Source organism: Neomonachus schauinslandi, chromosome 6 (genome assembly GCF_002201575.2).
Source record: "Neomonachus schauinslandi chromosome 6, ASM220157v2, whole genome shotgun sequence".
In the NCBI taxonomy this organism is placed as follows: Eukaryota; Metazoa; Chordata; class Mammalia; order Carnivora; family Phocidae; genus Neomonachus; species Neomonachus schauinslandi.
The window spans coordinates 24,859,336-24,886,012 of NC_058408.1; the positions used below are offsets into that span (position 1 = coordinate 24,859,336).

Consider the following 26,677-nt stretch of genomic DNA (forward strand, 5'->3'; position numbering starts at 1 on the left):
GGCCCGGGCCGCCGCCCCCCCCCCCCCACACCCGTGTTTGTACATTTTTTTTTGGGGGGGGCGGGGGCGCCGAGAACAAAAAACCCCCCCCCCCCCCCCCCCCCGCCAAGGTCAAGTGGGTGTGGTGAAGGGAAAGGCCAGCGGGGACCAAGGCTGCTGGACAGGTAGGGTCAGGAGGTATCCTTTGGGGCCTGGCATTCTCACAGTGCTCTTGGGAAAGCAAACCTGGACATCGAACTGGAAAGCAGAGCAGGATGTGGAGAGCTTTGGGAGAGACAAAGGAGGCTGTGTGCCCCCAAGATAAGAGGCGGTCTGGGCAACAGAAGGTAGATTCAAAGTTTGTAGAAATTGCTGCTGGATTGGATTAGTGACATGTGCACCCTCCTTCTGTGCCCTGGCCTTGGCCATCCCCCATGTCAACCCTCTCTTAAACCGCCTCTCCTTCCCTCCCAAGAGGTCAGGGAGCCCTTGGGTTGGGGGAGCGAGAGGGGCAGCCCCAGCAGCCGGCTCCTAGACCCCTCCCCGGGGCTCCCTCTGTGCTCTCCTGGCCGGCCCCACCCCTCAGGCCCCGTCCCTGGGCGAAGGCCGCCTCAGCTCCTCCCCACAAGGCCCGGAGCTGACTTCCGGCTCTGGAGGCAGCAACATCCGGAATATGGCAGGAAGGGTGCAGGGCACCCCTCCCATGCCCAGGGTGGGTTCAGAGATGCACACGAACCAAACTCTCTGTCCGCTTTATATATATACATATACAAGCAGGCCCCACCCACACTCACGAGGCCTGGAGAAGGGCCTTCCATCCTCCCTCTTTGGCATTGATCCGTCAAAATCAGTTTTTCTGTACAACATGAATTAAATATATTATCTGTCTTTGTGCTGAGTCACAGGACATTCACAGTACAGTGCGGGGAGGAGGGGAGGGACTCGTGGGGAGGCCAAGACCCTCCAGGACTGCTCCTCAGGCTGAGGGGCTGGGCTGGGCAGGGGGCTCGCGTAGAGAAGCCGGGCCTGGCCTCCCCTTGGCCTTGCCATTGGAGATTCAGCCAAGTGTCGAGACCTTGGGGATACAACAGGCGTGCTCGGAAGGGGTGGTGAGGGGGAGCCTTCTTCGGGGCTGCAGGCTCTCCGACTCCCAGCCCCCTAGGGCGGGGATCAAAGCCTGTGCGTCCTATCCCACCTTCCTCCACCTTAGACTGAGCCATTTACACCCTGCCCTCTGGGAGCCCGGGGGCATGGGGAGGCTGGTGCCAGGATAGGGTGGAGCATGGACCGGGTCCTAGGGGCCGGGAAGGAGGGAATAGGGGAGGCTGTGAGAGCCCCAAGGAGCTGAGGCTGGCCTGGCACCAGCATCAAGGTGAGCCTGCCTATCTGGGTGTTGTCCCCCAGACCTCGGCCCAGGGCTGGCTTATCAGGACCCAGGCATGATAAGCAGGAGCCACTTTCGGGAAAGGGTGGACAGGTAGGAGCTTGGGTTAGAGCTCCAAGGGCAGTGAGTGCTCTACCACCCGCCAATTTAAGGCAATCCTGTTCAGAATGGGGAGATGGGCAGGAGCCAGCTGAGGTGGCGGAGTGCAGCCGGTGGGACCAGCCACCTCTGGACTCAGCTGGGCATCCAGCAGCAGATGGGGCCTCTGGCCAGGAGAAGGAAATGGGGACAGGGTGAGGATGTGGAGAAGTAGGGCTGGGCTCCTCTTCTCTGCTGCTCCAGGGACACCTGCCCTTCGGGTGGGGGGTGGGCTTTGGCACACACATGGGCACCCAGGATTCCAGGCTCCTAGACAAGGTGGCCCGAGCTTCCTGCTCTCAGAGGGGAAGCAAGTGAGTGACATGTGGGCAGGCAGCCCCTGGCGGGGAGGTACGGGGGTACCCACGTTCGGGGCACAGTGCTCAGCCTGGCGCCTGGATTCTCCCGTCTGTGTGGGTCCCACGCGGGTGCCCAAGCACCTCAGGGTGGGAAAGGGTCTGCGGTCCCCCCACTCCCCACCTCCTCATCTCCCCCCAGGAAAGGAGCTCAAGCCCAGCTCCAGGGCTGACGACAGAGGGGTTGGTGTCGAGGTGAAGGCCACAGGGGAGGCTTGTGGGAAGCAGGAAGAGGAAACAGCCGTGGCCAGCAGGGCTGCCAAGAGGTCTTCTGGGCCAGCCATTAGCCCTTGTTCCTCAGTCCTCCCAGGGCCACACAGGCCCCATCCTGCCCGCCGTTGTGCCCTTGTGCTCGCTGTGACCTCTCGTCCCTGGGGGTCCTGGGGCCACAGCAGGGTGGGCGCGGCTCAGAAGATGCTCTGCCGCCGGCTCTTCCCTCGGCCTGGAGAACAGAGGGGAAGGGATGGGGCTGCAGAGAGGAGGCTGGACAGCAGGGTGTCCTGGGGACCAGGAGCAAAGGGCATCTTCCAGGGCTATTCTGCTCCCGGAAGCCAGTCGGTCCTGGGTTCAAATCCCAACTCGGTTACTTACCAGCTGTGTGAGATTGTGACCTAACTCCCCTGTGCCTCAGATCCATTGATTACGAAATGGGGAGCCTGGATAGTACCTATTTCAGGGCACCTGGCTGGCTCCGTCGGGAGAGCCTGTGATGCTTGATCTTGGGGTCGTGAGTCTGAGCCCCACACTGGGTGTAGAGGTTACTTAAAATACACACACACACACACACACACAAAAGGTACCAACTTCAAGGGGTGTTTTAGGATTATACGAAATAACGCACTTGTCACATCTGAGGCCTTCAGCTGTTCTAGAGACAAGGTATGGTTCCCCCGGAATGGAGGCGGGAGAATTCAGGGTTTGCAAACAGAATGTAGCCCAGAGGGCGTGCCCCTTCCTCAGGGCTCTGTCAGATGCAGTGTTGTGTCTGGGCTGGGGGCTGACAAGGGACACACTGGAGGGAGGAAGCCTGGGCAGGAGATAGGGAATCCAGCTCCTTCCCTGCTCCCCATGGGCCCCCCTCCCCCCCCCCCCCCCCCCCCCGCCCCCAAAGGGGCCCAATGTCGGGGAGGGGGGCATGCTTATTCCTCACTCTGTTCTTCAAGAGGGAGGAGCAGCCTGCCCTGGTCTCCCCTAATTAGGGTAGGGGGTGGGGGAGGCACGAGCCCCTACCTGGCTGCTGGAAGGCCAGGCCCCGGTAGCCTGGGTCCTTCTGGAGCTGGATCTCCTTCAGGGAGAAGATGGACGCCGCTGCGGGGAGAGAGGAGAAAGGTAGGGAGAGAGCTGAGCCCACACGGGCCCCCACGCCCACAGAGCGCCCGCTGGCTGGGGAACCCCTATCATTCAGGCCCAAGGGGCCCAAGAGCCCCTAGCTGGGCCTTGCAGGCAGCTTCCCAGATCCCCCAGTTTTGCCCCTGAGTCACAGACGGGACCCCGAGGAGGGGAGGCCCAGGCTGCTGGGCCTCTTTGTCCCAGCTCTTCCCCCCACAGCGGCCGCCCCCTGTCTTCGGTTCCGGGGTGACCCCGGCCCCTCCCCCAGCCTCCCCCGGACACTCACTATCTTCAAGCTGGTGCACGCGCTCTCCCAGAGACCGGAAGTAGGCGTGGCTCAGGGCTGCCTCTGCGGCCATACGACTCTTGGATTCGTACTGAAAGGCACAGGGTGGGCTATGGGGCCGTGGCTGGGGGACTCTGGGGACCCCTGTGCGCGGTGCGACCCCTACACTGAGTTAGACGGCCAGAATGAGAGGGGCCCGAGTCTAACCCAGGAGCCTGCAGGGGCCGCTGCCAGCCCCCACCTCAAGCCAGCCCGAGGCCGACTGCGGGCTCGGCTCCCAGGTCTCCAGCCACGGAGAGCAAGCCCAAACTGGGACTTCCAGAGAGTGACCTCCTCTTGGGATGGAAATACAGAGGCTGAAGCCACCATGCTCATAACATTAACAACAGTAACATGTCATACCAGCGACTCCCCTGTGCGCTTCCTTCAAGACAGGCACCATACTAAGTGCGCTCCATAATCTCACTTTGTCCTCGTGACCAGCTTATAAAATACGAATTATTAATTCCTCTTTGCAGTGGAGGAAACGGAAGCCCAGGAAGGTTCTATAACTTGGCCAAGGCTACACAGCTAGTAAGTGGGCTTGAGCTGGGGTTTGAGCTCAGAGTGCGCCCACTCCCACCGCAGAGTGGAAACCCAGGCTCCTCCTAGGCCTGGGGGTGGGGCGCCGGGGACGAATATGGGGGCGAGCGTGAGCTGTGAGCGCAGAGGTGGGTGGCGGGCCCAGGTGGGGTCTCGGGGCTTCAGCGCTGTTCGCTCTCCAGCTGCCTGTCCCTGGGCCCGGCTGGGGGCACACTCACCAGGAGGAGGCTGGTCAGGAGGTGGATGCCGTCCGTGTCCAACCTGCAGGACGGAGGAGCTGACACAGGCCCGGCCTGGGTGGGGGGGCCGGGGGCCGGGGGCGTGCGCGGCCACCTCCAGGAGGGACAGCGGGGACCGCGAGCAGGAGAGGAGGTGTGGGGCGGCAGGGCTACCTGGGAGCGTGGCTGATGAGCGGCTGGGGCTGGTACGGCGGGAAATTGTAGGCTCTGAACTCCGACAGGGCGGTCACGCCGGGCCACGTCTCTTCCGTAGGGGTCCCTGGGGAGATGAGAGGGCGTGGGAAGGGCAGAGTGAGGGGCCAGGGCCACGGGCGACTGGGAAGGATGCAATGAAGGGGGTGGGGGCAGAGAATGGCGGAGGCCACAGGGGTCGCCGCCCCGTTGAGAGCGAGTGGGAGCCCCTCTTCCCAGTCCCTTTATGCGCCTGGGCTGGACGGGGTTCTGGCGCCCCCTGGAGGCGAGCGGGAGGGGGCGGCCGGAGACTGACCCAGGAGTCGGAAGATGAGGTGCAGCTCCTCCTTGACCGTGGAGCCGGGGAAGAGGGGCCTCCCCGTGGCCATCTCGTAGTGGATGCAGCCCACGCCCCTGTGGGGAGCAATGCCCAGGGGCGGCGTCAGGCTGGGCCTCCTCGCACCCGCCCTTCCTAGGGCTGCTCCACCAGGGCACCTGTGATGCCCTGCCCCTGGTGGCTGCAAGAGTCCTGGCCCTGGGGTGGGCGGCCCAGGACAGGGGAGGCTAGCACAGCCCAGTCCGCCACGGGGGCCTCTCTCTGGGGCTCCTCTGGGCTCTAGGGCGCTTTAGCCTCTGCCCTCACTCCGTAGAGTTTGGGTCTGCGCCCATGTGCCCGTTCCTCAAGCAGTGCTGTCTCAAACTCTGTCCCCACGGGAAGAGGGGAGTCCATAAATCCATTCTCTTGGGGACCCCCTACCCCTAGCACAGAACACAGTGGTCATTCATCAGAAACCTGGGTTTCTGCTTAAAAATTGGACTGATTTTTTTCATTCTACACCAAATCATATGCATGGTAATTTTAACACAAAAGTAATAAATCCTTTCCAAAATTTTCAGTAGAAATGATGCTTGGGGAGGATTCATCACATTCACTGTGGCAGCCCTCCTGTCCCCTCTGGTAACCTCCTCGGGATCCCTGGGGGGAATATTTCAGAAGCAGAGCCTTGGAGGGTCTACTTAGAGCCAGGGGGACTCTAACGTAGTCCAGACTTCATTCTTTCCCATCCGGTTACTGCAGGAGGATGTCACCTGGCTTCTAGTTAGGCAGGAGGTTAGGCAGTTCTTTGCGGAGGGTCTTGAGGCAGCAAAAGGGAAGGTGGAGGTGTGGAAACCCCCCTCAGCCTGGTCCCACGGCGCTCACTCACCACATGTCAATGGGGGTGGAGTACTCTGTGGACCCCAACAGCACATCAGGAGGTCTGTACCACAGGGTTACCACCTCATTGGAGTAGGTCTTCGTGGGCACGGACTTGGCCCGGGCCAGGCCTGGGGACCGACACATCACTGAGCCTCCCAACTCCCTCTCCCACAGCACCCACCTCCTGGGGAGACCATGCCAGACCCGTCCCCTGGCCCCGGTGGGCTCCGGCCCTCACCAAAGTCAGCCAGCTTCAGCTCCCCCCTCTCACTAATGAGCAGGTTCTGCGGTTTCAGGTCCCGGTGCAGGATCTTGCGGCGGTGGCAGTAGGCAAGGCCCCGGAGCAGCTGAAACATGAAAATCTGAGGGAGGAGGGGACATGAAAGGTGAGCAGGGGAAGGGGAGAGTGTGTCCCACCCGGGAGACCCTATGTTTCTGCCCCATAGCTGGGAGGGGCGGTGAGGTCGCTGGGGAGCTACCCGTTCTCCACCCATGCTGCACCCCATCCTGGGCTCCATCCATCCCAGGGAATCCCATCCACAGGGGAGGGCACCAGGTGTGCGGAAGAGGAAGCAGGGTGCTGGAGGCCAGAGCGTTCTCCGGTCCGGGAGCTGAGGGGGGCCATGCAGGGCCAGGAAGCCCACCAGGGTGGGGAGCTATGCACTTGGTTCTTTCACAGTGACCAGAAGGGGTCGTTCATCCCTTCAAGCTTCTTCAGAAGCCTCCTTTCATCCATGTACCCATTTGACAGATGGGCAAACTGATGCTCAGAGTTGGAGAGGGGATTTTATATCATCAGCTAGATGGTGGCAGAGGGTGTGTGCCTGCATTGGTGGGGTAGGGCGCATAGCACAGTTCCTGGTATTCCCTGAATGGCAGTGACCTTGCACGCCCTCATGCCTTTGAAGGTCTGAGCAACCTCAGCAGCTGGGATCCTGGTGGTGAGTGTGGGTTCCCATGCTGGGCTGGAGAACAGATGGGGGCCGAGATGGGGGCCCTGAGGGTAGGCGGCCCTTACGGACGCCCTCACCTTGACATTGTGCATGCTCATGAGATTTCCACAGTGGTCCAGATACTGCTTCAGGTCACTATCCTGGAACACAGAGCCTGGCTCAGCCCCGACCTGTCTTGACCCATGGCTGGAAGCCCCTCCCCAGGCAGGGCCCAAGGTCTGAGCCGCCTTTAAACTCCCTGGGCCCATTCCTGCATGGAATCATCTGAGAACCTGATTCTAGAACAAGGCCTGGGCTGCCCCCCACCCTGCCCCCACCCCCACCACAGAGGAGAGAAGCTGCTAGCCCCAGCCCAACTCACCAGGTACTCAAACACCAGGGTGAGAGACCGCTCCGTATGGATGAGGTCATGCAGGGTCACAATATTGGCGTGCTTTAGGTTCTTCAGGAGAGACACTGTAGGGGGCGACAGGCCCACCTGGGTCCCTGGGGCCCCACACACCCCTCGTACCCTCTCTTCCTGGGATCAGCCCTAGGAGCCCCCACTCCAGCAATGACCCTCTGCCCCTAGGCTCCCTCTGAGGCTCAGGTCAATGAAGCCCTCCTCCTGGGAGCCCCAGGGGCTCACGACCCTAGGGTGCTGTACCCTCTCGGATGGCAGTGCAAGGCGCCCCCTCCTCATGCTCCAGCCGGATCTCCTTCAGGGCCACGAGGTTCTCTGTCAGCTTGCTGCGCCCTTTGAAGACTGTGGCGTAGGTGCCCTGGGGACAAGAACCGCGGCAGCACCAGCCACACTCAGGGCCCATGGCCCTCTGTCCAGCACCCTCCTCTTTGTGCCTCTGCTTGCGCTGTGCCCTTCCCCCTTCTTCTCCTTTCACTGAGATTCTGTGTGTGCTCCAAGACCCATCTCTCTCTGACTCTCCCTCACTCCTCCCTGTTCACAATGGACTGTCCTCCTCCTGAGCCCCCAGCAGGCGAGGCGCCCTTCTATTATAACACAGTTTTGTTCTTCCTTATGTTGATGTTTACAGGTAGGCCCCCTCTTTGGGTTCCTGGAGGGAGACGGCCGTGTCTCTCTCCTGTCTGTAAACCTTTGGCTGCCCCAGGGCCCTGACACAAAGCTTGGCGCAGTGGTAACAGAAATAGCTAACGGCCCACAGCGCTTACTCTCTAAGCGTGAACGCGAGCTTCTTAGAGTAACCTAGTCCATCCCCACGACAGCCCTGGGGGCACAGCCGTTACACCTCCATTTGACAGAGCAAGAAACTACGGCACAGAGAGGTCCCATCATTTGCCCAAGGCCACACAGCTAGTAAATGGTAGAGATGGGATTTGAATCCAGAGAAACACTTGCGGGAAAAGCAGACAGACAGACAAACTGGATTATGCCCAGGGGCGCCTGGGTGGCTCAGTCGGTTAAGCGTCTGCCTTCGGCTCAGGTCATGATCCCAGGGTCCTGGGATCGAGCCCCGCATCGGGCTCCCTGCTCGGTGGGAAGCCTGCTGCTCCCTCTCCACTCCCCCCTGCTTGTGTTCCCTCTCTCACTGTGTCTCTCTCTGTCAAATAAATAAATAAAATCTTAAAAACAAACAAACAAAAAACTGGATTATGCCCAGAGCCCACGGGCCCCACTCCATCCTCATGCCCTCCTCCAGGACCTGGGCCTCCCTCAACACCTGCAAAAGGCTGGGCCAGATTGGACGGCCAAGACAGTATGCCTCTGGGGCAAGGGCGATGGGAAGGCAGGACAGGGTGGGCAGGGGAGACCCTGTCCCTACTCCTCACTGTCCCACCCAGCCTCTTACCTCCCCCAGTTTGTCCAGTTTCACGTATGTTTCCAGTTTCCCAAAGCCGATATCTGACTGAGAGGGAGAGACATAGGGTCCTGTGAGCCTGAAGGCCCCACAGCCCCACATACGTGACACCCCCCCAGCCAGCCTCCAGGAGGGAAGGGAATGAGACTCCCATCAGGGAGAGGCAACAAAAGAGCCTAGCAGGGATGAGGGCAGCCACAAGTCCTGCCTCTTGGCCTCTCCCCTCTATCCCCAGGATAAAGGAAGGAACCCTAGGCGGTGTGAGTTTCTTCCTCCGCTGGCAGTGGAGGGGGCAGAGCCAGGGCTGGGGCACCTGGGATTGCCACACACCTTCAACACCTGTCTGTCTCCGCCTTGCTCAAACTACTAGCTCCTCGTGGGCAGAAACTGTGTCTTGTTCTCAACCGTACCTCAAGTGTCCAGTTCAGAACCAGCCTCCCGGCAGTCTCTCTCATCAGCATACTTCCTCTAGTTCAGTGGTACCCGACCCTTAACAATATAGATTCCTGGGCCCCACCACCAGAGTCTGATTCTGTAGGTATCTGGAGTGGGGGCCAGAGTCCACGTTTTGCAAGATGCTCCCAAGGAAATATGATAAGCAGCCACGACTGGAAAGCACGTGCCAGCTGGTCTATGGGGGCTCAGCTCCAGCCCTGGTGGGACTCACCTAGGGGAGTGGACGTTGACCAAGGACTACAAGCTTGCGAATTGGCTGAAGCCAGCAGGTGGCGCCAGAGGCCCACAGACTGCTGCAGGCGTCCGCCCGACAGGCAAACCCGAACTGATGTGTCCAGGCTGGGGGAGGAGGGTCTCCCCTGGTGACCTCTGACCCTCTTGGAACTCACCAGGGATGCTCGGCGGGACATGCGGCTGAGCGGCTTGGGCAGGTCTGGACTCTCCAGGTGTAGCTTCTGCAGGAATTCCTGGGGCAGGCGGATGTCCATGGGCAGAGACAGCCTCTTACTGATGTCCTGCAGTGGCCGGGATGAGACGGGGACACCCGTGTTTGCTCCAGGTTACCCCGTGCTGTGGGATCCTCACTTTTCACCCAGGGCCTGGCTTTCCCTGTAGAGCAACCCCAGCAGGGCCAAACCACAGGCTGTGACCCCAGGCTCACAGCGGCTTCAAAGATGTGCTCAGAGACATATGTGAACACGCAGGGGTTGCTGTGTGACCTCAGGAGGTCCCTTTCCCTCTCTGGGCTGCCGTATAACCATCTATAGAATGAGATTCCAACGGATGGAAGCCTATTTTTCTTATACGTGGGCCCATGCAGACGAGTCACAAGAACAGTAGTCAAATTGTCTGGCTTCGTTATGTACCAGGACTGTTCTAGGCACTTGGCATATATTAACTTGTTTAATCTTCACGATGACCATTTTAACACAAGGGGACTGGTATACAGAGGTTGAGACCTCTGTGCTCAAGGTCACAGAGCTGATCAACAGCAGAGCTGGGATTTGAACCCATGGAGTCTGGCTCCCCGGCCGCCACCCTCCTTGGGCACACACTGTCAGGCGTGTCCTGCCGCGCCCACAGGGGAGAGCCCAGAGCCCCTCACCTCCATGGAGAAGCGCCGCAGGTTCTGCCGCCGGTACTGCAAGCCGGGGGACGGCTGCCCAGGGTCGTCCCCGCTGTCTGTCGGGGAGAAGGGGCTGGAATCTGGCTGGGGGTCTCTGCCGAGAGGCCCAAGCTGCAGGTCTGAGGGGGAGAGGCGTCAGCTGCCCACCCTGTCCCTCTGCCCCGGGGGGAGGGGCAGGAGTGTGCCGCCCCACCTCTGTCCTCCCCCAGCAGTGTGGGCCAAGTCAGGGAGGGCCAGGAGGGGCTGTGGGGGGCATCAGGGCGGGGCGGGGAGCGGCCGGACCCCTCACCCTCATCGCGCCTGTTGTGGAGCTGGCTGAACTGCTCTGTGAACTCGGCCAAGGACTCCTCGATGGTCTCGGTGCGTGGCACGGACAGGGAGAGGCGGCGCTTAAAGTTCTTCATCTTGTTCATGGTAGCAGGGACCAGGCAGTGGGGCCTGAGACGGGAGAGGGGAGCAGCGCGGGTGAGAACCAGGCACCAGGCCCGGCTGACAGCAGATGCAAATTCTGGGTCTTGTCTCCGTCTGCCCATCGAGCTCTGGGGCCCCGCATTCGGGAGCCAGGGTTGCATCTTCTTCACCAAGGTTCCAGTACCTAGCCCTCTTCCTCCCTGTGAATCCCGCTCCCCCGGTCCCCCAGAACCCCCCCGCCCCGGCCTGGCTACTATGTACTAATCAGTATAGCGAAGTGCTGCTCCTAACAGCAGTATGGCGTGCTGGCAGGGGCCTGGGGGCCTCACCAGGCCAGACGGTAACCTTTGGGCTCCTGGAGGGCTAGAGAATTCTCACGAGGCCTGGAGTGGCAGGGAGGGGACCAGAACTCGAGCCAATAGTTCTTCACCTGCTTGTGTGTAAGAGCTTGAGTATGTCAACAGCCAGTAAGCCTCACTGACTGACGCCCAGAAGCTGAACATCAGCTCAGCCTGCGGCCCCGTGACAGAGTCTGGTCCAAACCCCACTTCATCCTCATACTGACACCTGGAGGTCCCTCTCTGGCTTGTCCTAGGTCCCTGGGACCCAGAAAAGGAGAAGGTCAAGGGAGGCGACGTGTGCCTCTGAGCTGTGCCTCTCCAGCTGAAATGTAGGAGGTTAGGAGCAGCTGAAGGTCTCAGGGGACACACAGAAGCTTGCCGGAAAAAGAGTGCCCCAGGGACAGGAGGCTGAACCCCTCTCACGCCAGAGCCCTGAGGGGGCAGGGTGTCCACGCCGCAGAGAACACAGTGGGGGAGAAGGGTGGGCTGCTCTGTTCACCTCAAGGCCCCTTCCCGAGCCAGAAAGGGTTCCCTCCCTGGGGATCCCCAGCCCTTGTGCCCTCTGAGGGGGTACCCTGCTGGCCACGCAGTTAGACTGCTTCTTCCTGCAGACCCTTCCTTCTGTATCTTGCCCTGAACCACCCCCCCCCCGCCACTCCCCTCCATGATTTCATAAGTTCCCAGGTGTGGCTGCCCCTCATCCTGCTCTGCCCAAACCTCCCTGGTGGAGCAGGGACCAGGAGGCCTCCCAAGTGCCCCACCAACGCCTGCCAAGAAGGCATCCAGGGCCAGTCCTGTGATGGGACGGGGCCACCCTGCACCCTCTCCCAGCTTTTACCCAAGCACCCAGCACAGCCCATTCCCAATCACTAGCCAGTTCCCTGTTGCCAAAGACCCCTCCTGAATCCCCCTGGTTTAAGGGATTCTGGGTCATAACATGTTTGCTTTGCTTCCTGGTCATCCTTCTGTCCTCAGCCAGCCTGGAGAGGGTCCCTTCCCTGGGCCAGCAGGCTCCTGAGCCCAGAGCTGGGGGGGGGTGGGGGGCGGTGAAGGGGATGGGATGGGGGTAGGGGGGCGGCCAGGTCCTCTTTTCTCTGGCTGGCGCCAGCTGAGCCCATCTCTGTCCGCTGGGCCCTAGAGTCTCACTTGGTTCATTCAGCTCGACAGGTGAGGACCGCGTAGCTACTATGTGCTGGGGTCACGGTGGGGAGTGAAGTGTGGTCCCTATTCTCCAGGAACTCAGCGGCTGCTGATGCCTCCTCTGAGAAGGTATCAGAAGCTGTTCTTCCAGCTTCCTTGGCAAAGCCAGCACCTCAGACTTTCCGGATTCCCCGTCCCTAAGCTCATTCCTGCCCTCCAACCTCCGCCGCTCCTCCCTGGCCCCCAGTGCTCTGGGGCCACCGTCTATAGGACGCATGGGTGGACATGAAGCTCCCAGCGGGCAGTCACCCCGCTTTACCCTGGAGTGTGCAGCCAGCCAGGGGCCAGAGCCTGTCCCATAACGGAAGCTTCGTGACAGTGGCAGCATATGGTTTCCAGGGACGGGAGGACCTAGATGTGTCCTACCTGTCGCCTCACATTTCCCAGCAGGACAGGAGAGTGGAGATGTCCCCATTGGACAGGTCAGTTGTTTACAAAGTTGGCTGAACATCAGTAGCACCAGGGAGTATTTTTAAAAATTTCAGATTCCTGGGTCTCACTCTCAGGGTCTGGAACTGAGAATGGTGACTGGGAAAATGAATTTTTTTAAAAAGCATCCCCAGGGGCACCTGGATGGCTCAGTTGGTTAAGCGTCTGCCTTCAGCTCAGGTCATGATCCCAGGGTCCTGGGATCGAGTCCTGCGTCAGGCTTCCCGCTAAGCAAGGAGGCTGCTTCTCCCTCTGCCTGCCGCTCCCCCTGCTTATGCCCCCCACCCTCTCTGACAAATAAATAAAATCTTAAAAAAAAAAAAAAAAGCATCCCCAGTGATCTGGACATGGAGCCACGGTGAGAAGCATCTGAGGTCTAGGTAAGGGATGGTAATCCACCCAGGATTCCAGATTGCCCTACTGTGCTGAGACAGGGAATCCTCTGAGCTGGGGAGGTGCAGGAAGGCAGAAGACAGAAGGCAGGCCGAGCGGAGCAGCAGAACCCCCCCCATATGTCCCCCAACTACCATACAGGGGAAGAAATGTCTGCCCTGCAGACTGATGCCCCAGGCTCGGTCATGGTTAGCCTAGGGCTGTAGCGGGGAGCCAGGCACTTGGCTCCTTCAGGTCTGAGCTCTGCCAAGAGGGACTAGTCACGCCCCCTTCTAAAAACAGGGCTCCCCCATAAAGCCGTCCAGCAGTCTGGGATTTATGGGATGGCATGTTGGGTTTGTGTTCAGGAATCCACCAGTAGCTGCCATAAATCTTACGCCCTTGCTCTTGCCTGTGGGGGAAGGGGGCTTGTTAGAAGCCTTCTAGGAGGGAGGCCCCCGATTTCTGCAAAACAAAAGAGAACCAGCCCTGAGTGGCACCTGCTCGTGCTGTCCCCTCAGTTCAGTTAGGAGCAAGGAGCCACCAGCTTGGGTCTGGGGTGGGATGGAGGGTGGTGGGCTGGGGAGCTAGAAGGAAGGTGAAGCTGAGGGTGGCTTCTCAAGCAGGAACGCAGGGCCAGGCGATGCCGAGGGATGGGGACCGGCTGTCCACCCACTTGAGAGAGACCCAGAGGAAGTGGTTGTCACTGAGCGGGAGGGACGGAGGTCAGATGTAAGGATGGACTTACTGGCGGCGACAGCGAGGCAGGCGGCAGGGGTGGTGACCGCAGCAGAGAGTGGACGCCTCGCTCTGCTGGGGACAATCGGGGCATTGAACCCGGCAGGGTCTTGGGTGTGACAGGGCAGACTGAGTAGTGAATGCTCCCTGTTGTTCCCTCGCTCAAGACATAAGATGCCTCTGTCACTTTTCCCTTGAGAGAATCAGCTCTTCAGATTTGGGGGGTCAAGGGGGAAGGGGGACAGGAAAAAGGCCTGTCACCTTGTTGCTGTCTGCCCCTCACCCCCATCTGGGGACAGAAGGGCTCAGTGTGACCCAGCCCGAGGCCAGCCCAAGGCCGTGCACAGTGTGGCCTTTGTCCCCGGGACCAGGGAGCCATCTGGGGCTGTCCTCGTGCAACTGGTGCCAGGGCAAGAGGGAGCTGGGCACCCAGGGATGCTGGGCTGGGGGCTGTTGGAGAAGAGTCCCCCTCAGGAACTGTGGGCGTGGACCCCCCACAAGCAGACCCCGCAACCAGGCCTCCCGCCCCTCCTGCCTGCCTGCCAGGTGAGCCTAAAGTTCTCAGCCTACCTCCTGTCATTTCCTCCCAGGCACACACCAACCAGCCTAGAACTTCCTGCTGGTGCCAAAACAGCGAGTGGTACAGGAGGAGGGAGGAGCCAGGCTGGGAGGAAGCGGACACTTGCCCAGAGGCCGCCATGTGCCCAGTGAGAAAGGGCTGAACTTCGGGAACGGTAGCAGAAGAAGCACTTACAGACCCACCGTTCCATCCCCTTGCTGGCCCGTTGAGGACACCGAGGCTCCAGGATGAGACCCGACTTGCTCGAAATCATGCAGCAATTTCCTGCTTGTTACTAAGTGCACAAACCCTGTGACCACATTGCTCCCTGCTTCTCCTAAAGGGAGCCCCTCCCTGGGACCCAGGCTGTAAGAGCTGTTTCCTGTTTGAGGTCTCCTCCAGGTTTCCTCCACCCCCACCCCGAATTAAAAGCCAAATTCACATTCTGGTGGCACTTCAGTTATATAATCTCTCTTAGCTTTGGCTCTAGTCCTTTGCTTGCCAAGTATTTATTAACAGCTACACATGCCAGGCACTGTTGTAGACCCTGAGAATCCACTTATGAAAGAAACAGACATAATTTCTGCCCTCATGGCACTTATATTTTAATGGTGGGGAGCAGCACAAACAAGAAAATAAACACATAAAATGCACAGGATGTTAGCTGGTGACAGGTGCAATGGAGCAAAAGAAAGTAGCAGAGAAGGACGGGGGCTGAGGGGGGTGGGGTGTTGCAATTTTAAACAGGGTAGTCAGGAAGGTCTCTATGGGAAAGTGACATCTCAGGAAGAATTCCAAGAAGGTGTAAGCAAAGGAGCTAGTCATGCGGAATCTAGGGGAAGCAGATTAGTGCAGGAATAGGCGATGCAAAGGTCCTGAGGCAGAAGTGAGTTTGGTATGCTCTAGGAACAGCAGTGTGGCTGCAGAGGAGGCCACAGGGGAACACAGAGCAGAGTGTCAGCCCCAACAGGGAACCCAGGAGGGTTTCAGCAGCTGAGTGATGTGATCCCACTTAGACTTCAACAGGCTCCCTCTGGCTACTGTGTTGAGAACAGACTGTGTGGGCAAGGAAGGAAGCAGGGAGCCTCATCAGGAGGCTACTGTAGAGATCGGGTGACATATGGTGGTGGTGGCCGAGACCAGTGTGGGAGCAGCGGGAGTGGGTGGCTTCTGGATAGATTTTGCGGGTGGAGCCCAAGGGATCTGCAGAGGGGGTGTCAGAGAGGAGTCAAGCAAGACTCTGAAGGGCTCTGGCTGGAGCAACTGGGAGGATGGAGTGGCCACCGCTGGACACGAGGATTGCTGGAGCGGAGGTTCAGGAGAGAAGACCAGAAACTGGGTTTGGGGCAAGGGTTTCCTGTCCAGCGGACGCCTGCATGCGGACGCCGGGTGAGCTAACACGACGTGGCACCAGCAAAAGGAGGCCGCCAGGAGATGTTAGTTCTTCCCTCCTCTTCCCTCAAGCTCCTGTTCAGATGCAAAGATGTGCCGGAAAAGAGCCCCAGATAAAGCTCACGAGACACGAGACACGTCCCTCACAGACTCCTGACAGCCTACGAAGTGCTCTGAGACCCCCGACGGAAAAGGGGCAGGAAGCAGGGCCGTGGGCATCGACCTGCAGGCCTGAGGCACCTGACTGAGCGGGAAAGACCAGGCGGGCAGGGTCCCCCCGACTTAGATGACACAGCTCTCCAGGGCCACGCAGGGCAGAGGACCCCGGCCTCCTGGCTGACCACTCTCAGCCCCGGTCCTCGGAGGGGAGAAAGCTCCCCACGGCAGACCGGCCGGGCCCCCAAGCCCAGTGTCCAGGGAGGGCAGACACAGCCTGCTGCCCCCAGGACAGCCCCTGCCAGGCCCCAGACCTGCCACCTGCCCCGGGCCTGGGCCGCCTGCCGGGCCCTGACTGGGAGACTACAGAGGCAGAGAAGGAGGTTGGCAGAGCATCCAGGGAAGCTGGGCAGCAGTGTCCACCCCACGGAAGTGAGGCTGGTGTGGAGGGCGGAGGGCGGCTTCCTCCCTGAACCTCCAGGGAGCCAGGCTAGGAGATTCCTCTCAGCAAACCCCTCTGAGAAGCCCTTTCCCTCCTCCCTGAATGAAGCCCCAGTTCACAGCCGGCACCCAAGGTCCTTCGATCCAGCCCCCTGCCTCCAATGGCTTTGGTCTCCCCGCTCCCCACAACCCAAGCTCGGCTCCAGCAGCTGTACGCTGGCCCACAGTTCAGGCCAGTCCAGGCCTGGGGTCTGGCGAGGCTTCCCCGACCCCCCAGGGCCACCGGGCGGCCCTTGGATGGGCACCGTCCGAGAAAGTGCATCCTTTCCCAGGGCCCCAGCGGGGACTTTTCAAGCGCCCCTCTCACCAGGGGCACTCTGCCTGGTGCTGGTGACGGACAGCCGACAGGCACACAGGGAGCACCTACTAGGCTCCAGGAACAAGTCAGGGGCTTCTCCAAGTCCCTCTTCTGCTTTCATCCTGTTTTCTTTTCTTTTAGATCTCAGTCTCTGAGGGCCCAGGGGCAGGGCTTGCAGGCTACAACTCGCAACTGCCCACTCTCTGAAGCCCAGAGGTTCTGAGACTCGGTCTCGAAGGCTGATCACTGGCCAGGACACCCTCGGCCGCCCTCTCCCTGCCCCCCACCTCGGTCACTCTGCCACTTTGGGCCTTTGGGCGGGTTTCAAAAGAACAAGCGGCCACGGCTGACCAAGTTTGCGGACGTCATGAGCTGGGACTTCAGAGACACTCCCTCCTCCCAGCGAGATCTGTGCCTCAGGGACCCCTGTAGATAGCATCTCTTCCTCCATCCTCCAGCTGAGCCGGCCCTGCACAGCGTGGGGCTTTGGTTTCCCTGGCTTGCGACAAACCTCAGGGGCAGTCAGTCAGCAGTGTCCCAGAGCCCTCATCGCTGACCTCGCTCTGCCCCAGCTCTGGCCTGGAGGAGAGGCTGGGAGCCTGGGGCCTTCCAGGTGGCCAGAATCGAGGAGCACAGAGAGGCCTGCAGCTGGCCTGCCAGTGAGGAGATGCTTCCCACAGCCTCTGTTGGGAATGCAGGAAGCGGGCGGTGCAGGCCTTCCAGGAGCATGCAGGGCTAACCTGCAGGAAGCGTGGTCAGGAGGTGAAATGTCTGGGGCTCAGGGCCGCCCCTGCTCTTTGGGCAGATGTACCATTTATCCCTGCAGGGTCCTACCTGATGGAAGTGTCCTGTAGTGAGGGCCACATGCTGGCCAGGCCGGCTCTCCAAAATTCTCTGCTGCTTGGAGTATGGAAGAAATCCCAGCTTTGCCACTTAACAGCATCATGACCTGGGAAAACGCCCCATGCGTCGGTTTCACTGTCTGCTAAATGGGGAGAATATCTAATCCCCGATCCAACTGCTAAGAGGCTACTGGATTTAACTTTCTTGGTTGCTTTCTGATGATGTCACTCCCCTCTTCAAAATCCTTCAACATAACACTGCCCTCAGACAGAAGTCCAAACTCCAGAGCCCAGCAGACTAGGCCTCTTGTGTTTTGATCTGTCTCCTTCTTGAGTCTCGGCTCTCACCGCTCCCTGGAGGGTCCAGTTTTATGGGGTGCATTTGGTGTTCCCAGAGTAAACCACAGTCGTGCCCCACAGCTTTGCACGTGCCGTTCATTCGGCCCGGGATGGCCTTCCTCATTGTTCCCTTGGTAAGAAGACTTCCAAACTCAAGTGTCACTTCCTCTGAGAGCCACACATGACCACACCTCCTCCCTTTAGGTAAATTGGGATGCTTCCTCCTTGTCGCTTCCAGACCAGCCTGAGTACACTTGTCACTAGACTGTGATGTCCTGCAGGACGACAGCAGGGTCTCAGTGAGCTGTTTGCCCAGCACCTCATGCAGCGTCGGGAGCCTACGGGGTGCTCGGGCAGTGTTCGGGGAATGAATGGGGCCACCAGGCCACTGCGCCCCAAAGGCTTGTTTACAACTCTTTCCTCTACATACATCTGAGGCCCACTGAGGACAAAGACCGTTAGTCCCCGTGAGCCTCCGGGTGCTCTATATGTGTGCGGTATATGCTGGTTCTCTTCCTCCTTTCAGTCCGGCCAAGGCCGTTTCTAGGTTTATCTCATGAGGCCAGCTCCATACTGAGAAGGTGGGCCTTGAGTATACCCGGGGTGGGCCCGGCCCTCTTTCTGGGCATCCAGAGCAAGGCCCGCAGTCCAGTGAACCAGCCCTAGACCCCAGACATCCTTGGTGCTTCTGACTCTCAGTGGGAACTGGGACATCGGCGGGACTGGTGGGCCAGGGACTAGGGAAAGCCAGTCGAGTGCTCCCATCTTCAAGGCTGCAGAAAGGCATAACCTCTTCCAAGAGGCCTTCTGCGATGACTGTCACTTCTCCCCTGGCCTGAAAGCCCACTGGCCCGAAAGCCCACTGGCCCCAGCCTATGGCATCCTGGACATCCCTGAGCAGGGTGTCTGGCTCCCTGGACTGCACCTGTTCATTTGTCTGCTTCCCTGGTTTGCCTGTGAGCATGTTAAGAGCAAGGACTGAGTCTGACTCATCATTACACCCCCAGGGCCTGGCACTGAGCGAACCCTCAAATGATCAGCTGTGAGTTCTGAGTTCTAGGGGCTATTTGGAGACAAGAGAGAAGCCAGGAGACAGTCAGTTGCCCACTGGACTCGAAGCCTCAGCTGTAACCTAACCTGCCTTCTCTGGCCGGCTCTTGGCTCAGATGGCAGTCGCGGGGTGGGGAGAAAGGGAACCACCGAGGCACAGGGGTAAGCTGCCTGCCGGACAGTGACTCCCTCAGCGAGGGCTGTGGAGGTCTCTGCTTGAGCAGATGACCCACAGTGAGGGATGGACTGGGGATGGGGAAAGTCTTAATGCTAGGTTCCCACCAAACACCATTGAGTTGGGGCCCACGGGGCTTGTCGGGAAGGGGTTTGACAGGGCCCTGGGGCCTTCCTCATGTGTTCCCATCCCTCTGGGGCAGATTCCCAGGGCCTCACAGGTCAGGTGCACTACCCTGGTCACACCTTGGCCTTGACCCCTACAGATGACCCTTCCTGACCCCCTGACTGCCCACTTCTAGCCCCATATCAGCCCTGCTGATACTGTTGCCCTCCTTGGCTTCCTAAGGCTCAAGGAACAGAGGCCCATACGTCATCTTCTGCTTTTTCTTTCTGACCCTTTTTGAGACCCAGCTAAGTCTGGTCTGCAGTCTTTGGAGAGGCTCTGGATTTGCAAGTGCTAAGATGGAAAAAGGCGCCCTTTGGCCAGCTCTGGTCCTGGCTGTGCAGAACATTCCAGACTAGAGGCTGCAGCAAGGAGCAGTAAAGGCAAGACCCATCCCCACGTCACCCTGCCTCCAGACAAGGCCCGCCTCCCCTCCCAGGCTGAGGAGACCCTTTCCCTGCTCCTTTTAGCAGGCTCCATTAAAGACCCCTGAGGAAGGTCCCTCAGCCACCTTGCCCAGCATTTTCAAAATCCCAAAGTCTGAAACCTTTTCTGAGGTCTTCCTTCAATCCCAAAGGAAACAGCTCACACCTTTCTCCTCTCCATTTGCTTAAGTGCAGAAGCTGGGGCCCACCATCTTCCACACAAGGAAATGGAGGAGAAATAAGGAGGATCAAGTTTGCCCACCCTCTAGCTCTCCCTCATCCATGCAAGAGGCCCAGCTTTCTTGGTGGTCTGTCACGGGATCTTTGTTAACATCAAGTACTGGCATCCCTGGGGACCTCTCAGTCTCGGGAGCAGGGAGGGCAGCAGGGGAGGCTTTCCCAGCATCTCTAGACTGTATTCCTATTTATACTCTGCTCCACTCCCAGCAGCCCCCTGCCTGGCTCCTCCAGTCTGGCCCACATTCCAACAGGACCCCCGTCAATATTTTCCAACCTTTAGGGCAAGCTGGCCTCCTCATGCTCAGCATGGCTTCCCTCCCACCAGGCTGGGTCCAGGTACCCACCTTGGCCCGGACCACCTCCCGCTCCTCCTGCCTCCAAGACCCCCTATGAGAAACTTCTGAACACCTCACCATTGTTCAGCTGTTCTCTAAATGCCCCCCTTCAGTGTCACTTGCTGCCCTGAGCTCAGTCAGGCTCCTCGGGGGAGGTACTGGTTTCTCCTAGTCACTCACTCATTCCACAGGTACCTGCTGGGGGGGGAGGGCGGGGGGGGGGGCACTGTCCTAGGCTCCACGCCCTGTCTCCCTTCCCTTGGCCTCCAGGCTCTCCTCCTGCTTCCCTCTCCCTCCCCCATCTGCCAGACTCACTTCCTCTACCTGTCACTCAAATGCACTCCCCAGAGTTCCCTCTCCGGCCCTCTGTTCTTCCCCTCTGAGTGCTCTTCCTGGTGACCTCATGCACTCCTGTGGTGGGGACCGCCAGCCACGTGCTGATGACTCCCATACCCAGAGCTCTGGCCCCAGCAAGCCCCAGAGTGGCAATGAGCAGGTCCAACTGACTACCTGCTCTGCTGTCTACATGTCCCGGCGTGGGGGGGGGAGGTTGACAAACTAGAATAAACCTCACCGGGCAGGAGGGAGCAAATAGTTGGAGAGGTGTTTTTAAGTGAGAAGGGCAGATGTGTGCAACTCGCAAAGCTCCACGTGTGCTAGATATTCACGTGCCACAGACGCACCCTTATAAACAGGGACACTCTACCTATGATCCAGAAAGATACGAGATAAATTGCTAACAGAAGTTATGTCTGGGTGGTGGAACTGGGAGTGACTCTAATACCTTCTTTTTGCTTACTTGCATCCTCCGATACTTCCATAATGGCCACTCACTGCTTATGTTAAAAGAAGTAACACTTCTTTTTAAATGAAAAGAAAGTATTTTTAGATTGAGATTCCAAAACTCTTTAGTGCAAGCCTGGGGAGAACTATAATTATCTCGAACAGGGACTGGCAAACTTGTTCTGTAAAAGGCCAGATAGTCAATATTTTCGGCTTTGGGGGTCATATGGTCTCTGCCGCAATCACACGATTCCCCCCCGACCCCTTGTAGAAAGTGCCCGAAGACAAGATGGACACAAGTGAGTGGGGCTGTCTTCCAATCAACTTTTACTCATGGACACAAAAATCTGAATTTTATATCGTTTTCAATGTCACAGAATATTATCTTCTTCTGTACTGACCATTCTTGGCTCGCGTGCCGTACTGGAACGGGCGGGAGGTGGTTGAGCCCTCACTCACGGAGGCTTGCCCCTGAGCGTCCAGTGTCTGTACGGCATTTGAATCCAGCACCCACTCCTTTGGGAGGTTCTTTTTCTCCTCTTATCTGACAGTGGGGAGGCCTTCCAGGGTTTCCTCAGTCATCCGAGCCATGGCAGGGACCAGCTTCGCAGGCCTCGGCTGGGGGAAGCCCTTGTCTGTGCTCCAGAGTTTAAAGAATGGAGGGCAGGGTCCCTCCCGGAGTCTCAGAGCACAGTTCACCTTAGCAGCAGGATTGTTAAAAGTTGGAACCACAAACCCGTCATCTTGGATGGAGCTTTAGAAATCCCTTGGTCTGTGCCCTCATTTTTCAGGCGAAGAAGGCAAGACTCAGAAAGGGGAATGACCTGCCCAAGGCCACTCAGGTTGAAGGGGCAGAGCTGGGGCCAGAACTGAGGGCCTGTAACTGCGACTTCAATGCTCTCTTTGCTCCTTTGGGGACTGCAAGGAGCTGCCCAGAGATAGCACCCCCGCCACGGGGTGATGTCACCAGGGCAATCGGCAGCCCACTCAAGGACCACCTTACCTAGAGAAGAAGCAACGTGAGCTGTGGCTCAGCCCAGAGCATGGCACCCGGCCCAGCCACAGTGGGGGATACCGCCAGCTGGGCTCAGGGCCAGTAACAGGGAGGGGCTCTGGGACCCCTCGTCTGGCCTCATCCCATGCCCTGCTTGCAGAGGTGGTCTGGAGACCCAGCGCTGCTGACTTTATGAGTGGTACCCTCGGGCACAGGACCTACCTCCTACCTGCTTCCAGGCACTGAATCCTTTGCTGGAGGCCGGGGGCCGGAGGAGAGAAGCAGCCCTGGTTCCTGAAGGGACCCCCCCCCTTCACCCTCTGCCCCACAAAGGAAAGGAAGGGTAGGCTTCTTTAGGGAAGCAAGGGTGTAAAGACAGAAATCATTCTGGAATTTTGTCAGAACTTACCACAATAACAATAAAATGCAGAAGGTCCTTGGCATGAGGGAGAGTAGAAACGTTTGAAGAATAGTTCCCTTACCCCTTTTGAGGCCTAAGCCGTGGTTTCTACAGGGACCAAGCAGAAGCCAGGCTACTGAGAACTGCCGCGTGCAGCCCAGTGACTCGGGGGGCTACTGCCCGTCGCTAATGTCACGAGGTGAGGCAAGAAGCTGGGAGCGCGGTGGCCACTGCCTTAATTGACATCCCCACGGCACGTGTGACACTCCCACTCTCCCCATTTTCTCACTGACGAAGCTGAGGATTGGGTGGGCAAGGTCCTGCGCCCGAGGTCCCTCACTCAGCCGCAGGGGCAGGACTGGAGCCAAACCCCAAGTTGGTAAACCGCCCCCCATGCTGGACAGAAGGCGGGCGCTCGCATGTAAAGAATGAATGAATGCACCAGGCGGACATTATAGAGTCGCCTCGTCTGTCCCCACCCCGCCAATTCCAGATTTAATGTCAGTAGGTGGGGTGGGAGCACGGGGTGAGACCCTGGTCCACCGTTCCAAGAAAGAGGGTCTCACCACCGTCCCTCCAAAAGTTCTGGCCAATGTCTCCTTACCCAGGGTGCCCTGTCTCACCAGGGACACTCATGCCTGCAAGGAGCTTTAAGACCCTTTCTGGTTGCAAGCCAAACCCCATACTTGCCTCCCCATCCCTCCTCCCCTGCAGATGAAACTGTGAAGATTTCAGAAGCAGATGGGCTCTCCTTCAGACAGCAGTCCTGGCTGAGATGCGCCTACAGCTTTCCCTCTTCTTGATCCGCCGGCACCGCTGGCCAGCTCCCGCCGGGCCCGGCCGCCAGCTCTATGGTGATCCTGGGCCCCAGGCCCTCGGCCCGAACTGCCGTTAGCCCTGGCCTTAGAGTTGGGTTCTAGGGGTATGTATGCAGCTGTGGGGACCAGGACAAGACAAGCCTAACGCTGGGGAGCTCCCACCCCTTGGAGATGGCAAAGCGCCCACTCAGCAGCTGAAGCCAGTGGGGCAAAGGCAAAGGGTCAAGGGTCGGGGAGAGGAGAGGTGAGGGCAGGACACGGGGCTACAAAAGAGAAATGTGACTTGTTCCCAACGAACAAGGTGAAGCTAATCAGGTGAGTTTGGACCCAGGCCAGCCACTCCCTCACAGACAACAGGGCAGAAGAGGGACTGCAATTAGTTAAGTAGTAAGCAAGGGTCTTCTTACCCCAGGGCAAGGAGGCCTGGCCGGAGGCCCTTTGGAGCCGGAGGCTGCAGGTTTTCCAGCTTCCAGTGCCCACCTCGCTCATGCTAGAAACTAGAGGGCAGAGTCCCCACAGCACAGATTCCTGGTCCCCTCCTGGCAGGTTTCCATCCACCCCTTCCTCCCTGAGCTGGAAGAGCAGGGAAGATGCTCAGGGCCCAGCCTGCTGGGGTTAGGAAAGCCGGCCTTTTTCTCTACCCCAGAGCCAGGTATGGTGTCATAACTGGGAAATTTCCTTCCCAAATAACCATGCACGATTCAGCTAATCATTGGGCATCTGCTACATGCCAGGCACTATGTGTTATTTCATTTAGTTCCTCTAACAACCCGCCCTACGATGACTCCCATTTCACAGATCAGGGAACTGAGGCTCGGAGAAGCTCAGGAGTCTGCTGGGGAGAGGAGGGTCAGCTAGTACGTTCTGGACCTGGATTCCAACAAGACCCTGGTTCGCCTTCCCCTTTAGGTCTCAAACTTAGGGAAGGAAAGGAATCGGGAGGGATGGATAGAGATGCTGGACGAAAATCCCAAACAGGGTGACCCCAGAAAGAAGAGGCATGGTTGGGGTAGAAGCTGGGAAGACCAAGCCAGGCTCTGCCCTATAGCATGGGGCATGTTGGCAGACGACAGAGTCTGGGTCTACAGAGAAAACAAGTGCAGCCCAAAAGGCAGCATCATGTCCCCTGGGACCCAGGGGGTGGCTTCCCAGGCAGGCGGCTGGATCCCATGAGATCTCAGACCAAGAACCTACTTGTTCCTCGGATCTGGTGTCTCCTCTCCTGCGACCCACGGAGAAGCCTGGCTCTGCCTGGCACAGAACAAGCCGGAGCCTCCTTACCCGGAGCACCACACCCATCCTTCCTTCTCCTGAGGACTGATGTCAAACCAGAGAACTCCAGAGCGGGCCAGGATCTCCCCTGATGGGGCAGGGACTGTGAGCAGGGAGCTCAGGGTCAGATGGAAGAGGGCTGGATCCCACTTACATGAGACTTGGGGAAAGCTGGTCTCTCAGAGCCTCTGTTTCCTTGCCTATAAAATGGGATGGCAATGCCTACTTTATGAAGCTGTGGGACACACTGCTGGGCACCCAGCAGATATTCTATAACTGGTAACCACCCAGGCATTCAGAATTCAGATGTAACTTACTGAGTCCACTCTGGCTCTGGAAACCCCCATACATATGGGAAGAATGATGGCTCCATTCTCCTGGAGGGGCATGGGTGGCCAGTGGGGAGAGTCCTAGGAACCCAACGGGACGGTGAATTTGCAGGGGTTGGGGGAGGTCAGCCTCACAGGCTCATCAGCTGCCCAGGAGGTGGCTGGGGCAGAGTAATCTGAGCCAGTAGCTTTGCTGTGGCAAGGTGCCCCTCTCTCCAGACCACCTTCAAGATGCAGACCCAAACCCAGAAGCCACTGTTGCCTGGGACCAAGCCTGCCTCCCCTCAGCCCTAAGCCACGTGTCCCAGCCCCCTGCCAAGGCTAGACTAAAGGTAGGGGATCTCTGCGGGCAGGGGAGCCTGTCAGCCAGTCCTCCCAGCATCCTCGAGGATTCTGGTCCCCCAGCCCAGTGTGCCCATGTGCTGTGTGCCCATGCCCAGTGGAAAATGCCACCTGCATCTCACAGGGTCCTGGGCGGGGGGTGGGGCAAGCTGAACATGCTGCATCTCTCCCAGGGTCCTGGCCAGGGTGGGCAAGCTGGCGCTGGCAGTGAGTCACAGTGCCCAGGCTGCAGCTGAGGAACTGCAGAGGGATGGGCTGGGGGTGGGGATGAGATTCTGGGGCGCTGACCCTCACCCCTCACACAGCCCTAACTTTCCTACCCCTGCTGTCAGGAAAGGGTTCAGAGAGCATTAAAGAGGCCACTGGTGCCTGGGAGGGTGCTGACCCCACAGCACAGAAAACCGGTCACTGTCTCAACAGCCCGACGCCCACAGGGCCTGCAGACAACTCCGGCCGCCAACAGGGAGAGAAGAGAGGCCTCCAGCCCGGACCGATTTCAGATTTCAGATTCCTGATTCTGTCCCCCCCACCCCCCCCCCCGCCCCCATACAGCAGAATCCTCAAGCCACACAGCGCAACAGGCCACCCGCCGTCCTTCCCCACCGCTCTATTAACCCCTGGCCTCCCGCTACTGCGGGGTGGGGGCCGCGGCCCCTGCGGTCTCCTGGGGGGGTCAGAGGAGAGGCCGCAATCCCAGAGGCCCCAGTCCGCCTCCACCGCCCCCACGCTGGAACCTGCAGGGCTTCGCGTGTCCTTCCACCTTCACCCCAGGGCTCTGGTCTCCCACCTTCCAGCCTGTCACTCTGGAAAGTTCACCGGAGCCCAGAAAGCCCTTCCAGGCGCGATCTGGCCGCACACTCGCGCGGGTTCTCCCGTCACCGGAGACTCCCGACCCTTGCCCTTCCCAGAAGGAAGGGCGATTGGAAAGCGCCTGGTCTGAACCTGGGTGGAAAACTTTGCTTCCTCGGGTTCAGACCGGAGCCCGGGGGCCGGAGGGAGTCCCGGCGGAGACTCCCCGGGGTGGGGGGGATCTGCGAAGGCAAACCGGCGCACCTGGAACTGGGGAGGGGCCTGCTCGGGGCCTCACCCACCCCCAGCACCCGAGCCCGCACGCCTCGTGATTTCCGATCTCCCCGCGGCGCTCCGGCATTTCCCTCCAACCTCCCGCCCCAGGGCAAAAGCAGACCGGCGCCTTTAAGAGCCGCTCCGCTTACCTTTGCTCGGTTTACCCCGCGCCGCGGTGCCCCCTCCTCCGACCGCCCCCTTCCTCCCCCGGCGCGCCGCCCGCCCAGCCCTCCGGACACTGCGCGTCGCCCGCGGGACTCACCGCGCGTGGCCTGGGGGCCGCGGCGCGCCGGCTCCCGCCCGCGACAGCCGGGGTGCCGCGGGCCTGGGCGCCGTGCCCTGCGCCCTGCTGGGGTCCCTGCCCGGGCTCGGGGCTGCTTCCCCTGCTCCGGAAAGGTGAGCGGCTCCCCAGAGAAGCTGCAACCTGAGCTGGAGGAGGAGGAGGAGGAGGAGGAGGAGGAGGAGGAGGAGGAGGGAGAAGGGGAGGGGAAGGGGGGGTGGAGGAAGGTGGGGAAGAGGAGGGAGGGGGAGGAGGAGGAGGAGGAAGGGAAAAACCCGGCCCCCGCCAGAGTTTTTCACGTGTACAAGTTGACTCCTCCCCCGTCCCTCCCGCCCTGCCCACAGCCGCTGCCAATCCCCAGGGCTTCCTCTGCCCAGGTGCCCACCCCTTTCTCCCACTCTGGGAACCAGGGTCC

The 26,677-nt window shown here is 59.5% G+C and overlaps 1 protein-coding gene across 1 annotated transcript; it reads right to left on the reverse strand.

Annotated features, from left to right (window-relative positions):
• Positions 1-1,937: 1,937 nt before the first annotated feature.
• On the reverse strand, positions 1,938-26,302 carry CDK18 (cyclin dependent kinase 18). Its single transcript, XM_021686617.1, has 16 exons — positions 26,245-26,302; positions 10,301-10,449; positions 9,991-10,130; positions 9,275-9,400; positions 8,421-8,477; positions 7,262-7,376; positions 6,977-7,071; positions 6,693-6,755; positions 5,901-6,024; positions 5,670-5,790; positions 4,781-4,878; positions 4,447-4,552; positions 4,273-4,315; positions 3,473-3,563; positions 3,088-3,165; positions 1,938-2,299 (listed from the first exon to the last, which is right to left on the reverse strand). The coding sequence occupies exons 2-16, from the start codon at positions 10,422-10,424 to the stop codon at positions 2,265-2,267; spliced, it is 1,416 nt and encodes a 471-aa protein (XP_021542292.1). The 5' UTR covers positions 10,425-10,449; positions 26,245-26,302; the 3' UTR covers positions 1,938-2,264.
• Positions 26,303-26,677: the final 375 nt, after the last annotated feature.